Source organism: Schistocerca piceifrons, chromosome 4 (assembly GCF_021461385.2).
Source record: "Schistocerca piceifrons isolate TAMUIC-IGC-003096 chromosome 4, iqSchPice1.1, whole genome shotgun sequence".
In the NCBI taxonomy this organism is placed as follows: Eukaryota; Metazoa; Arthropoda; class Insecta; order Orthoptera; family Acrididae; genus Schistocerca; species Schistocerca piceifrons.
In genome coordinates this window covers 146,891,890-146,908,132 of record NC_060141.1, presented here as the reverse complement: position 1 = coordinate 146,908,132, position 16,243 = coordinate 146,891,890, and the positions used below count along the sequence as shown (strand labels likewise).

The 16,243-nt window shown below is 39.1% G+C and overlaps 1 protein-coding gene across 4 annotated transcripts in view; it reads right to left on the bottom strand.

Annotated features, from left to right (window-relative positions):
* The window catches only part of LOC124794627 (hrp65 protein-like), a 163,563-nt gene that overhangs the window by 113,718 nt on the left and 33,602 nt on the right, over positions 1-16,243 (bottom strand). For all 4 annotated transcript variants that reach the window (XR_007016590.1, XM_047258128.1, XM_047258126.1 and 1 more), the window contains exons 5-6: positions 6,893-7,023; positions 409-517 (exon numbers count right to left, since the gene is read on the bottom strand). Coding sequence is in view for 3 of the 4 variants with exons in the window: in XM_047258128.1 (XP_047114084.1) it covers positions 409-517; positions 6,893-7,023 (240 nt within the window). In the remaining variant the exon portion in view is untranslated. The remainder of the gene's footprint in view (positions 1-408; positions 518-6,892; positions 7,024-16,243) is intronic.

Genomic DNA, 16,243 nt, shown 5'->3' with positions numbered 1-16,243 from the left:
ATATTTCTGTGCAGCTTCACATTACATTATATACTATTTTTCGCAAGTCCTTGTACAGTTTTAATTTCTTGTAGGTAACCAATATTTATACAATATAAAATCAATCTTGCAAAATTCTGAAGAAAAGACTAAAATGATGTTCAGACTTAAAAGATAATATCATTAGCAACACCCTATGTCTGAATGGAGGCAATTATTTTTACAAGAGTGGACAACAATTAAAAAGAACCCGTATATTACCAAAAAATATCACAGGGCTCAATCTGACTCCACAAGTGAACTATCAGATATTTGTATTGGCCACAGAATTGATAAGAAGGGTTGAACTAATAACAAGAAACTTCTACTATAGTATTTAAATGTTGCACCAAGGTGTCACTAATATCCTTAAAGCTAAAGCACACTCACTTCTCTCATCTTGTAGTACTCTGGGTTCTTCTTAGGCAGATTTTTCTCCTGATAGCCATCCGTGTCATCTAATGGTTCATATGGTTCGATAACAACAGGACGCAAAGACCTGCAAGTCACAGAATATAATGATTTCTCATGTTAATCTATCACTACAGTAAAAAAAGTAACGAAACAATGAAAAATGTGCACACGTTTAGAACAAGGAAACCTTTAAAACTTAACACCAATGTAACTTAAATGAATCAACTCTGGACCTGCACATTTAATGAAACAAATCTGAAATACAATTTCCGTACTAGTAAGGACATATGAATTTTAGCATGTGTACTTAAGACTGTATCCATGCCATCTATTGGCATGTCAAAGGTTTGATAAAATAGGGGTAATAGAAGTGATGGACTGAGGCTTGACACCAAGATTTCACAACATATAATGTAATTTGTTTAAGCCATATCAATTCAGTATTACAGACTTTCATTCACACTCAGACTAAGGATTAAGTAAATAGGCCCATATTTTTGTTTGCTTTTGACTAAATTTCTTGATAAAGGTCTTCAAAGACGACACCCAAAGCAACGTTCTTATTGTACATCATATAGCTTTTTTTTATTTTACAGATAATTCTCTTTTCACAAAAAGAAGAAACTGCAGGCAGTTAACCAATAATATTCCATTGTTTTTCAATCGGTTTTGGAATGACAATATTCCATCTTCTGGCATACACTGTAATAATGTTCACTCTGCAACTATGGCTGTTAGGCCGAGTAAGAGAATATTTACGAGTTCCTGGAAGTTTCAAGATTTAGGATTTTGTCCAGGTAAAGTGGGAATTTGCTTTCAAATACATCACATGAAATGATGGGTTGCTAAAACTTCAGGTTCCAATGGTTTTAACACAAAACTACCACCTCAAAACAACTACTTTTTTGTCAATTTGTTCCTGTATCCACTGGTTACTATGATAAAGGTTAATTTTGTAAAACTGAAATAAGTTTCTCATATTGTTTGGACACAGAGTTAAAGAAAACAAGAATGTTGCTAATTCCAGGTCAGATTTGACCATGCATTTGAATGATAATCAAAATGAGTTACAGCTGGTTAATAAAAATTTGGTAATCTCTCATGAAATTATTGATGAACATACAGATTTGTACTACAGAAATATTTTAGCTTATTATATATTTCAGGATACTGCTTCAGTTAAGTTTCTGCAATTTTTTGTTTGGATCATTTCCTCTTAACCATAGTATTGTTAACTTTAAGAAATTGGATAATGATGTGGTTACTAATCATTGTGTTTCATATCCAAGATCTATACGTTCTTTTACTGCCTAGTGTTTTCAGTACCAACACACTATTTGGTTCTCCCACTCACAGCAGCAACTTCCCAACTACCTACCACAGCTGCATGAAAACCACATTTTAGTGTCGCACAGCATGCCATCTTGCTGGTCTCTCCCTCAGCAGTTTACAATTTTCATGTCACTACAGCCAGACAAGTTAGATTAGCTGCTGTCACTTTCCTATGTAAGTGTCTTTGACATATTGTGTAGTCTGTTTCATACACACCTCAACAAAAGTTTGGACTATCAAGAGTTTAATACAATGCCTTCTTTTAGTATGCCCACTGACACTTGTCAACACCTTAACAAAATGCACACACAATTCCTTCAGAAAACCAGCAGTTTTCGTTCGTCACAAAAAAATCATTACTAAACAAAGTAGGGTCTCTTCTGGGTGAAGATCTTGGAAAAACAGTGAAATCTGTATATCATCATCCTCATCCTTTGGTAGTGAGTATATCCTCTCCATACATGGAAGAGTTCTTCCGCTCTGAGGCATGCTCTGGATAATACAGTCATGTTTATCTTAGGGTATAAGGTGCAATGACCACCATCAACAGGTCCCATGCATGCTCAATTGCATGCACTGGTCAATGCATTCCACTGATGTTGCATCTTTGAAGATACAAAAACTTTGGCTTGGCATAGACTAAGACGAAGTCGTCACGATTTCACATATCTAGGGCCTTGAGATTATTTATATGATTTCTGAGGTATAAGGGACCAGTCAAAATGCCACAGATGTGAATTAGAGGGGCCTGCCAGCCCATCTTTATTGCTGCCCACAAAATTCACTTCCAACTGCAAATAGATGAGCTTCCTGAACATATCTGTATTCCTGGTGTATTTGTAGCCTAGCACTTTTTCAAACCCTAGCATGTCTAGGTCTAGTCGCAAAACAATCCTGGTCTCATCAGCAAACATGACATTACTCCTTTCTGCAATGGTCCAATGTTGATGTGAGAGAGCCCAGCTCTTTTGACTGAAGCCATTCCATTGGTTCATCGCAAAACTTCTCATTGTTGTTCTTGGATGGAAACCACCCTGATGCTATCTTCTGCGTACTGTTTGGTCTGAGGCATGAATCCCTGTTGCCCAAAGAGAAGTCATTTTCAATATTTCTGGCAGTTGACATTGGGCCCCTGCAACCTGACATTTGGAGGAAACAATCCTGCATTGGTGTTGTCACAGGAAAATGAGCCTGCAAGGTCTGTCGTTCACATTTCCCGTATCTGTACTTTTTCCACACCACTTTTGAGTGACATGTAACTGACAGGCTATATCTTGCCGTTTATGACCTACCACCAACTATCCTGACAAAGTGTCAGGCCTTTATGTAGCACATTACTGCAGTGCTTGCTTTGCGTTGTTGCAGTGGTGATATGTTCAGATGACTGGTAAACAGCCACAAACCATGCCAGTACATGGGCTCTAACTGGATAACAAATGACCTACCTAGATCAGACTAGTGTCCGACTACAATTTACAATAGTATTAGTAAGTTTAGTTGAGCTGTGTATTTTAATGAGCAAGGTTGGTGGCTCAGGAGACACACAGATGTAAATAGCCATGTATTTTAATGACCGAGGTCGGTAGCTCAGGACATGCACAGATGTCTATGGCACTGTAGGAAATCCCAAACAGCGAGCATATACACAACCACAGCATTTGGGGGACAGTGGAGCAGGATGTGAACACACATCCATAACAGCGAAACAGTATGAGGGCGAGTCAAATGAAAACCTTAAATTTGTAACAACAAATTGAAATTTCGTGCCGTTGTCCTGTAAGTTGGTAAGCGTGCTACAGTGTGCAGAATGGCCTACAGGTGGCAGCATAGTGCAGATACATACCGTCGCAGTATCATAAAGGCATCACTTATTACCAAATTATATTTCACAACGGGTTTTGAAAGATAAAGCTGTTGTGTTACATCCTTTAAAAAACTGCAGAATCTGCTGTTTAGAAACTAATTAACAGAAGTTTTTATTATATCATTTCTGCACAGAAGTTTGTAATTTGGGAATAAGGACAATGCTATAGCTAACTGCTATGGAAGTAAAGTTTCCATTACATCACTTCCACATCAGTAACTGCTTGAAACGAATGACTGGAGGGGGGAGGGGAAACAAGTAACAGCGTGTTATTCTACAGTAGGATCATTTACTTTCAGTTACAGGCAATGTGAATCGTTAAGTAGAGGAACGTCATCTACGAGTGGTAACCAATCACAGCTATCATTAATGAGGAACCTTTTCATCACATTAGTCCCTCCGGTGGCATCAGGACAATTTCACTATGAACAAATCTGTACCAGACTACTTATAAGATGCTCAAATTCTCCTTTAGGCAGTATGATTCCACAAAAAAAAAAAAAAAAAAAAAAAAAAAAAAAAAAAAAAAAAAAAAAAAAAAAAAAACTGCAGAATGCAAGGGTACATTAATTGAAGGCATGTTTGAAATTCTTATACTATCATACTGGATGGACATTCATCTACAACACAAATTGGAACAATTTAAAGACAGTCGGAAACATTTAAGCTAAATGCCACATTTTAACATTACGAGAAGAACTCTTGCAAACAGTAGTAAACGATTTACAAATGTGTAAGATCTCTTAACGCCACCTGCTTAACCAATATCTTCCTCGAATAAAACTTCCCTCTCCAAGCAAATTCGTTGTCTGGTCTGAGAACTATTCAATGTAGAAGATACAGCCTTTCATCTAATCTTAGCAACGGGACAACTGACTTGTCAGTTTATTGTTATTTTGCTTAGCTGGTTTTCAGTTGAATGAAGCCAATCTCTACACACTGTGTCAGATATACAAATGTTTTCACTTATTCTCCATTACTGGGTGGTTTCAATAAATGTGAAGCAACTGAATGACAAATACTGACAGTGAATTAGAGTTGCCCTTTTTTAAAAAACATTTGAATAAAAAATATATTTCTAAATATTAAATACTTATCAAAATTTATGCATATTTATTTACTTAAATCAGAATTTTTCTTACACCTGGCATTAAATGTGTATTTCTGTAACTGGTGCTACATTATAAATTTATGCTTAAATAAATAATTGCTTTTAATTTAAATTTATTGAAGCGCTCTGCCCAAGGGTTTGCGCCGATCATCAATAATTCTCTTCTGTTAAATGCAGAAGTGACGAACAGGAAAGGACAAAATACATTTATTAAAAATTGTGGTGATCTGCCAGAGTTATCTCTCATCATTCATTACCCTTCTTTGGACTTATTTACTATACTTTCATGATTTATCCTTACAGGCCTGTATACCTTACTGAATTTGTCTTCAGCATCAGTTTTATTCAGGTATATGATTTTTTCCATTTCCACAGCATTGTGTTTTGATATTCTGATGCAGATACGAAGTCTACTATTTAAGAAAATGTCTATTTGTAACCACATACATACACACTCCGAAAGCCACTGTATGGTGTGTGGCAGAGGGTACCCGTACCACTATTAGTCTTTTCCTTTCCTGGTCGACTCTCGGGCAGAGTGAAGGTAAAACGACTTTCCACTCAGAGAACAAGGGAAAAATGACTCTGTACACGTGAATTTCTCTTATCATTGTGGTTGTTATGCGAAATGTTGGTGGCAATAGGATAATCTGCAATCAGTTTCACATGCCAGTTATCTAAATTTTTCAATGGTGTTCCTTGAAAAGAATGTTGCCTTTGGTGTCTTCCATTAATCTGATCTGGTGCCAACCCCTAACACCCAAACATTACTCAAGAATAGTTTGCACTAACATCCTGTATGCCATCTCCTTTACAGGTGAACCACACTTCGCCAAAGTTCTTCCAAAAAAAACTGAAGTCTACCATTTGCCTTCCCTACCACAATCCTAACATGCTCATTCCATTTCATATTGCTTTGCATCATCAGGCCCACATATTTAAACAATTCAACTGTGCTCAGCAGGACTACCAATGCAGTATCCAAACAGTACAGAGTTTAACTGCAAAATATCCCTAGGGCACTCCTGATACCTTGTCCCTGAAGACCACTCGCTATCAAAGGCAACATACTGGGCTGTATTACTTCATAAGTATTTGAGCCAATCAGAAATTGGCAAACTATTTCCTGTAGTCATACCTTCGTTAACAGTCTGCAGTTGGGTACTGTGTCAAATGCTTTTTCAAATTCTGGCAATATCCAATGTGCCCATTGCACTTCATCCATAGTTCACAGTATATTGTGAGAAAAAGGCAAGCCAAATTCCTTACAAGTGATGCTCGATAAAACCATGCTAATTTATGTACGTAAGCTCTTCAGTCTGTGAGAGATTCAGGATTTTCTACTCTCTATTAAGTTCTATAATGCTGCAGCAAACGAATGTTATGGATATGTGTTTAATTTTGCAAACCAGTTCTTTTACCCTTTTTATATACAGAAGTCACTTATCCTTTTTTCCACTCATTTGGGACTTTACACTGGGTGAGAGGTTCAGGAAATGCCATAGACTACTCTTTGTAAAACCAAACTGGTATCCCAGTTGTTTCTCTACATATTGTACATAGACACAGTATGTACATAAATACAAACCGAACAAAAAGGCACTTATTCACACTCAAAAAGCAAATATCAGAACAAAAATAATAGTAAAAACCGATAACAGAATAACCGAGAGTAATGCAGTCAACAATGAAAACTTCACAATGTCAAAACAATAAAATGCTTATCACAACTGCTTGCGATGGACACTGTCGACTATTTTCATTCGATTGTTCCCATGGACTGGAATAAGTAATACTACAGATATGTAAAACTATAAACAACTGAATGGTCTGGTTACACTCCAAAGAATGAATGACAAATTCAATCACTACTTAAGACAACCACATGAGACTACTATTTTCTAGCAAACAACTAAATCCACTGTTTTCGCTCAGCTGTTCCACTGAAATAATAGTTTGCAAAATTTTCGGGCCAACACTATAGGGTTATAAATATTGTTCTGAATAGCATTACTTATTTTTGTTTACAAATTAGCCTTCTTGTACCGAGTTCTCACAATCAATAAAGACCACTAGACAAAATAAATAGAGTTAATGCATGAAACCCACGAAGTTCCACAGAATACCAAAACAAAAATTTAAAGATAACTTACGCTGTAAGGAAAAAGCAGCCTTCTGCACATCTGCGCATAGCCATCTGAGCTGCAGGCTTACGGGCGAATTCAACTATACCTTCTTCCATTGACTTTCCTCGGTCATCCACAATGACAACAGCTCTTTCAATCTAGGGAAAAATTTTTCAAAGTGTATTTGTAAAATAAAATATAGTTTGAGGCAAGTATTGCATTACACATTTTAGTTACAAAATGCCATATCTAATCTTTTTCACCCTACTATTTTATTTTAATTGCTTTGCAAGAAAATTTGTGTGTGTTCTATGAAAACAATAACATCTCATACAGCTTCTTGACCATCTCACAATCTGAAATCCAGCTAGTAGCTCTGAAGAGACTACAGTAGCTAAAATTTTAAGTTTTAAATTTTTGACCATAAAAGTAATTGTCTTAGGTGGACATTCAATATTTAGTATTAAAACAACATTAATATATAACTGTTTGCTCCACAACACACAGGCACAGGAGATAACATCACTTCCTAGTCTACAATTTATTTGTATGTTGCTGCTTACTGTAGGACTTTCAAAAACTGGTAGCTAATTTGTATTCAAAGACAATGCGGACAGAATATGAAAATGTCAGCCAGGTTACACACACACAATGTATGCTTATCGTATGGGATACTAATGTGTTCTGATGCTTGCCGTGACTCCCTTAAAGAGTTCTCTATATCAATAACACTATTATTACAAATCGTAGAAAGGAGTTTGGAGTAAGTAAACATTAAACAACTGCTGAGAATTTTCAGTGACTGAGGCAGGAATATCAGAGGCAATGGAGAGTTAATGTATGGTCTATCATTTGAGCCTACAGTTGATCCAGATTTCACTAAAGAGACTGTAGCGAGTAATAATTATGCAAATTTCTTAAAAAGTTATCTGCTTTCTTAGAGGAAGAACAATTTCAGACATACTACTACAAAATTACATTTACCCAAAATAATTTAACATCCTCAATATTCTCCCCATTGTGAGCAGAATTTAGGAAAGAGTGTCAAGTCAGCCGGAGCAGCATAAGGTGGGCTGTGGGGTGTATAGTTATTCCTCTTGCCCAAAAATTGAACTGGAAGAATGAGACAGTAGGCATGAGATAGTGCCAAAGAAACTACTTATCCTCACATTCTGAGTCAGGCTAATCCTTGTGAACAGTTTTTTTACAACATTCAAACAGGATGTCCCCGTCACTGACAAAATGAGAGAACTTCGTGAGAAATAATTCTCTGGGAGTAGCGTGAGGTACAATCATCTGGTGTGTGCATTGATCAACAGCACCTGTGGAACAGTGGAAATGATAAGTTATTTCGTCAGCACACAATGAAGGATTCCTTGAATATATTCAAATAAGATTCACCCCTTTTTGACAGAGTGTGTCAAAGTTCTGAGACATGTGCATGAACTGCTCTGTTTGCTCAGTTGTCAGTCAGCACAAAACTTTATAATCATCTTCCACACAACTCTCATGTGCAATATTGTTAAAATGTAGCTACAGCAAAACCAAGTTCCCCTGTGATGTTTTAATGCTACTTTGTTGGTTAGCAATAAGCAAATTCCATAAACTACTTTCATCATTGTGTCTATCAACACAATCACCTTCTTTGACAAACGCTTCAATACAATTGTTGCTTCATTTCATTTGTTTTAGTTGCAGTTCACCTACTTCTCAAAGACATCTGTTTAATGTTGTACCATTTTGATAAAAACAAAGATACACCACATCACAGTGTGCACTTTAAATATACATCTGCCATGTGCTAAAAAACTTAGGGAACTCCAGTTCACACAGTTTTGTAAAGCAATAAAATCACTTGCTTTATGCCCAAAAATTCAGTGCTGGAACTTCCTGTACCATCAGTACGTAGTACAGAAATGGGTGCCAGTCACATCACTAGCTTCTGGCTAAGAAAGCACACACCCATCACTTTCTTGGTCAGTGGATATAATATGAACACATTATCCGTTAGCAGCATTTGAGATAATTTATCTTTTTCTGTGGGGTAGCTTATGGTCGAATGCACAAGTTACAGTGACCTAAGAGGAATTCAAACTTAGATTGTTGCAGCATTTGAAATAATAGCTAAGGAATCTGTTCAGTTTATGAGAAGTCCTTGCACCAATAGCTGCAAATGTGCATTCCAGTACCTTGAGTATTTAAACAATGACATACTAAATTTTATGAAGTATTTATGACACTATCCTTTTGTGATTTATCTAAATTGCTGATGTAACATTACAGTGTAGACTTTATGCTTTGTTTATTGTGGAATTACTTAATGTAGAATGGACCTTGCCAAGGAAGGGCAACTTGCATGCCTTTGTTAACTGGGGCATTGTCCAGTTGTATTGGGTAAGCTATATGAAGCAAAGTGCAATTAACACCATTTTAAAGTCAATTTTCAAACAATACTGAATATGTAATTAGACACCTAGTATCTCCAATTACGCGCCTATCGGCCTGGCACAACAGTTCCACATGGTAATACAAATTTCCTTATCATACAGCAATCTGCTAAACTACCTATAGGTTTCAGAGAATGAAGTCAAGCTAATGTGAGATTAGGCACATATCGAACATTTGTGAGTGCCTAAAAAAACTGAGTTTTTGTATGTGTGTGCAAAGCATTGTGAAAATATCTCAAATAATAAGGTTACTGTAGAGCTGAGAAATCGCTTCAATCATTTGTAATAACCCTGTACTTATGACACGATTCAGTAGCGACTTTCTTACAATTTGAGGAAACAATTATATCTTAAAAGGTTCCAGAAGTATTTGTTATGAAGTTTATTAGTTTAATACTGTATGTATCTTGTGAGGACAGAAACCCGAATATTTTTAATATTTTAAACAACATCTACTCATTCAGAAACAAGCAGCCAAGTAGTTTCTTCAAACCACATCAGACGGTAATTCCAAGTTTCATCATGCTGAGCAGATATCATTAACAATAGATAGTTAATTATATAGGAAAACAAACACTTTAAACATTTAGCAATAAGTTTCTTTGAAAAAATTCTGGAGACAAGATTTTTTAATCTTAGTACCAACAATTGGCAATGATAGAAGATTTTATATATATTTATTTATAATTGGAGTTCATGTCTACAGCCTGTCGTCTGTCCAAGTGATTGTAATTCTAAAATAAAATCTGTCCCAACCACGGTTCAACAGTGAATTATGCTACCAGCATACCAAACTGTACAAACTGGATAGTTGCTTCTTCCAGCAATGCAATTCTTAACACAAATAATAATCACAACAGTGTAATATTCAAAATGTGTAATTTTATTGTGTTATCACTGCGAAGATCAGTTTGGTGTAATTTTAATTCTCCACATTGATCCATCCTGTGAAAGCCAATTGCTGCACAGTTACTACAACCTACATCTACTTTATAACTTACGTGCTCTAGTCAATCTTTTTACCCCTCTGAAAATTTTCTATGGCCCTTTTTCCCCACACTTTCTTCCATTAATAATCTATTCCTTAATCCATCGGACGGTACCTTACCAAACAATCCTTTCTTTCAGATAAGCTGTGTCAAAGCTCCCTGCTCCCCAAAAGTAATTAACTCTTCATTAATATTTTTAGGAAAGTTCCTGCAGAATGCACAACCTTAGAATTACAGAAGACCATTACAGAAGACCACCACTCACGAGGAAATATCCTTCCAACCTCATCCACAAACAGATTTCCCACGCCATACCCTCACACATCCCCAATCCTCCCACCACCTCCAAACGGCTCTAAGCACTATGAGACTTAACATCTGAGGTCATCAGTCCCCTAGAACTTAGAACTACTTAAACCTAACTAACCTAAGCACATCACACACATCCATGCCCGAGGCAGGATTCGAACCTGCGACCGGTTCCGGACTGATTCCATTCTTCCTCGGGCTCCCCTAGTCAGAAGATTGTCCCTTGGTGGACTCCAGAAATTGCTGCGGCCATGAAAGACTGCCGCTGTGCTCTTCAACACTTCAAGCAGCACCCTTCTACTGTTCTCCTCCTGGTCTTTAAATGATTCCGCACCTGGGCCTGTTACCTAATCAAATTTCAGAAACTGATTTGCTGGGAATGATATGTGGCTGCAATAGGACCGCACATCCCCTCTTCACAAGTCCGGGCGAAACTCAGGTGAATTTTTGGCAATCGTGCTCCCCCAGCATTGCAGAAATTTCTGTGCATGGTATTGTCCCTACCCATACGGACTGTCGCAGAGCATATCACTCAACACTTTGCCCAAGCCTCTGCATCAACTCAGTATATGCCCACATTCTTTCCCCTGAAAGAGTGTGTGTCTCACTTCATGCTGCTTGTGTCCTTATAATGCCCCATTTAGCGAGTGGGAATTCGCCAGCGCCCTTGCCCTTTGTCCCAACACTGTTCCTGGACCAGATCGGATACATAACCAAATGCTCCAACACTTATCAGTGGCTGGCCACCGTCGTATACTGACCCTTTACAACTGCCTGGAGTGAGGGGGTATTTCCTACCCAATGGCAGGAAAGCACTGCTATTCCGGTGTTGAAGCCTGGGAAGCCACCTCTTCAGTTGAATAGCTGCTGTCCAACTAGCCTCACCAACATCCTCTGCGAGCTCCTTGAACGCCTGGTGAGTCAGCAGCTGTTTTGGATCCTTGAATCCTGCGACCTTTTGTCATCGACTCGAGGTGGTTTTCACTGTGGTCACTACAGTGGATAACTAGGTCCACCTGGAGTCTGCTATCTGGTCGGCTTTTTCCCATCGACAACACCTCACCTCATTGCAGTCTTCTTTGACCTGCATAAAGCCTACGACACCACCTGGCGCCACAACATCCTCACCACCCTTCACGAATGGGGCCTTCGTGAGCTCTGCCCGCGTCCAAGTTGGTTCCTCCTACAGCCCCTCCCATCTGCAAGAAAATGGGGTTCCACAGGGTTCTGTGCTGAGCGTCCCCCTCTTTCTCATGGCCATTAATGGAATGGTGGCAGCTGATGGGCCGACAGTGTCCCCCTCTTTGTATGCTGACTATTTTTGTATCTACATCGCTTCCACTGTCATGGACGCTGCAGAATACCACCTACAGTGGGGCAATCTACCAGGCACAACCTTGGGCTCTCTCCCATGGCTTTCAGTTTTCAGTGGCCAAGTCGCATGTCACGCATTTCTGCCATTGCCTTACAGTCCATCCCCATGTGGACTTGCTCCTCGACTGCCAATCTCTCAAGGTGGTGGACACCCATCAGTTCTTGGGTCTGGTCTTCGATGCCCAGTTGACACGGCTGCCACATCTTCACCAGCTGAAGAGGACTTGCTGGTTGCATCTCAATGTTCTTAGATGTCTGTGCAATACCACCTGAGGTGCAGACCACTATTCTACTGCGATTGTACAAAGCACTGGCCCAGTCTCGTTTAGACTAAGGGAGTCTTGTCTATGGTTCTGCATCACCTTCAACCATTGCAGATACTAGACCCCATCCACCACTGTGGGGTATGACTTGCGACTGGTGCCTTCCGGACTAGCCCCGTGATTAGCCTTCTCACACAGGCAGGTATTCCACCACTGCAAGTTTTGCGCTAACAGCTGATATCTTACGTGTCCCACATTCACTGCATCCCAATTATGGCTTCCTTTATCTAGACACTGAGATTAACCTCCCATGGTGGCAGCCACGATGTGGGCTTTTTCTCCGCTCTTGCACATACCCCTCTGTGGTGAGTGTGTCAGCTACAGCTCTGTCTTGATCTCTCCATCAATTTAGAGGATTCTGTCCTTCCGGGCGGCCTTCACCACCAATTCTACTGTCTCCCCAGTTCATTCCAGGGTTCAGAAGTGATTTATACCGAAGGCTCCATGGTTGCTGGTCACACTGGTTATGCTTACACCTATGCGAGACATGCATAACTTCGTTCCTCGCCAGATAACTGTAGTTTTTTTACTGCAGAATTGGTGGCCATCTTGCGTGCACTGGACCACGTCCACTTCTGCTCAGGACTGTCCTTCACTATCTATAGTGACTTCTTGAACAGTCTGTGCAAGTTAGGACTGTCCTTCACTATCTGTAGTGACTTTTTAAACAGTTTGTGCAAGCTCTCTGCCACTGCAAAGGATTCTACAACTATGGGGCAGTCCTCCTCATGGGCCTCTCTTGAGGCTTCTGTCATCCTTTGCCGGCTCCACATTGGCCATAACTTGGCTGACTCCTGGTTATCTCCTCCAGCGTGAGGACCCCCTCTGTCGTCGTGGATCAATGTTGACTGTGGTTCACCTCTTACTGGACAGTCCCAACTTAGCCACCCTGTGATGGACTTAGCTTTCCTGACTCACTACCCCTGGTGTTAGCTGAGAGTACCTCAGCAGCTGATGTTTTATGATTTCTTCATGATAGGGTTTTTTATCGCTTTATTTAAGGGTGGGACCTTCAACCATGTTGGTGGGTGGAGGGGATGGCATGCTGTCTTGCTCCCCCCTGCACACCGACTGGCCTGGCTTCGACTGGGCTTGGTGGTTCGCCTCCGCCCTCTGCCTTCCCGCTCCTTTCCTTATGGATCTGTTTTCTCTTGAGTATATCTTTTCTACCTATGCTTCTTCCTTTATGCCCATCATTTGCCACTTTCTTTCCCCCTCTCTCTTCTTCCACCTTCCTTCCTCCTCTGTCAATAGTTTGTCATTTTATGGCCATTGTAATTCCCTCTTATGGTGTGAGGTTTTGTTGGTTTTAGTTATTCCAAGGTCGGAGGGACTGATGACTGCATAGTTTGGTCCCTTCTCCAACCCAACCAACCTAGCTGGCATACCAGGTGACTCCTGAGCCATTAGCCACCCACTCAGCATTGCAGAGTCTCCCCAACTATCAAAATAGCAGGATCCTGCATGGACCACACAGTTTCATTTCATTAAAGCACCTATGCCTGGGTTTTCGGGAGGGTTGCCCCTGGATGGAACCAAACCGTTTCATTTCATTAAAGAACCTATGCCTTGGTTTCAGGGAGGGTCCCCCATTTCATTCGATGTTGAGGTGCCATACAAAGTTGGAAAAGCCTCTGCAATGCTGTTTGAGTTTAGGAGGAATACCAGGTGGGCTGAAGCATGAATGGGAATTTGAATTTAGTGAGGCAGGCAGGCAGGCTAGTGTTAGCCACACAGTTCTGCAGAGCCACTGTGCCAAGGTGGCATAGTGGTTAACCCATCTGCCCAGTGAGCAGTATGACCAGGATTCAATATTGGCTTTGAAACAAATTTTTGTTCATCACTTCAGCCTGCACATGAACATCATGTATTTTAAGATTGATATGCCCCTATTGATAGCGCTTTTCATTGGTTACCTGATCTCTCTATCTAATCTTCACTATTCTTCCATAGCACTGTATTTCCGAAGATTATGTTCTCTTCTTATGTACTGTTTTATCGTTCATGGATCACTTACACAAGGTTTCACTCCATACAAATGTGGAATACTGATTAAAATTCTTTTATGTGATGAACACTACTTACAATACGGTCATTCCATGTCAAGTGGCCTAAATTTAGACACGCTCCCCACTCTACCATCTCCAATTTTGATGAAATGTTTAGAGGATGAAGCACTGCCAAATTAGTTTCGTAAGTAGTATGGTGGGGACACTAGCCACCTTTTTGTAAAGGCTCGCTTTTCGACATTGCTACTGAAATGAATAAATCGTCAACTTTGTTTTACCATTGTTCAGGATCTAAGAGACCTGTCTTGCCGAAACTGTGATCCTGTTAAGCTTTTTGGGCACAATAGCTTAGTTGTACAAAAGGTCAAACTATGGTAAATTAATCATAGTGTGCTATCAAAGTGGCTCATAAATCTTGTCGTATCAAATTTTGGCTATACTTTATTGCCTTGTATCTACTGAAAGAGTAATTTTCTGAAGTTAATACTTCGGTTATCTGCATCCTGCCACCATGTCAAAGCTCTGCAAGTGGCACCCAAATTGCTCACATAACTCAGTTATCAAAGTTCAAAGTGCTAAAAAATTTAATTCGTCAATTTTGGCTTACTTTCGAAAGGTCATATCTCAAAAGGGATCACTCAAATTTGATTTTTCAGGATACCATTGAAAAGAGCTCACCCTATTTGATCAGAAAAAGTTTTTATTTTGGAGACTTTGCATTTAAGAACAAATAAACTAACATTTTCATTACCATTTCTCAACATTGTGACGCAAATGAATAAATGATCAACTTTGATTTACCATTACTCAGGATCTAATAGACCTGTCATGCTGAAACTGTGATCCTGTTCAACTTTTTTGATACAATATCTTAGATGTAAAACAAAGGGTCAAACTATGCTAAATTCATCATAGTATGCTATCAAAGTGGCCCATAAATCTTGTCATACCAAATGAACTTACATTTATATTACATTAAGAAATATATGTACCAGTCATACTCTTTATGGTTCCCCAGCCAAATATTTCAGTTCTTATTCATTCATTTGCTGAAATGCATTACTAATAGCAATTACAGTTGATTCTAACAAGCTATAATGTCCACCCATTCTTGTTGCTGATAGAGCTGGAATGACAATGTGTTGGTTTGGAATCCAACAAGCATGCTGCCTAGCTGGCCAATAGAATGAATGTGCAGATCCATTGGGGTGCATGAAACTGAAACATTTTCTTCTGAAACTTCAGACACATTACCAATTCACCATTTTCCATCATATATACATGCAATGTATTGGCCCAGTTGTAAGGCTGTAATATTTCTGAATGAAACTGTTGCTTGACTTTGGTCAACATTTGCAAAAAAAAAAAAATCATTGGATACTCTTCTAATACAAACTTGCTTTTCATTTAATGGCACAAAACGGTGATTCTCTTGTTCCTGATACTGTGCAGCCATTTTTGAACCTTGCTTCCTGCTCAGTTGTTAATGTTTAAATTTCTTCTTTTGAAAGAAAAATGAATTGGATTCCTCTGATATTCTTTGCACAGTATTTAAACAAATCAGTTGGTATCAAAATCTGGTCCTCAGTTGGTCTCTGAAGGCTTCCTCTTGCTGCCAGGCACTTTACAGTTCCTCCAGTTCCATCACATGGAGATTTTGCATGGCTTGTAGCAAAAATGTTTCATTCAGCTGAGATTCCAACAATTTTGATGGTTGTAGAGATTCAGAAAATTTTTGAAGTTTTTGTACTGTGCTGCTGACCCATCACTGTAGTAGTAAGTGTGTGAGATTTTTCCAAGGAGACACTTTAGATCTATTAATTTCACTATAAAAGTATGTACAGCCATTGCATCATGTTTCAGGCTGTCACTTACACAGTAGCTGATGCTGATGACGTCCAAGTTATTTCTAAAGCACACAACAACT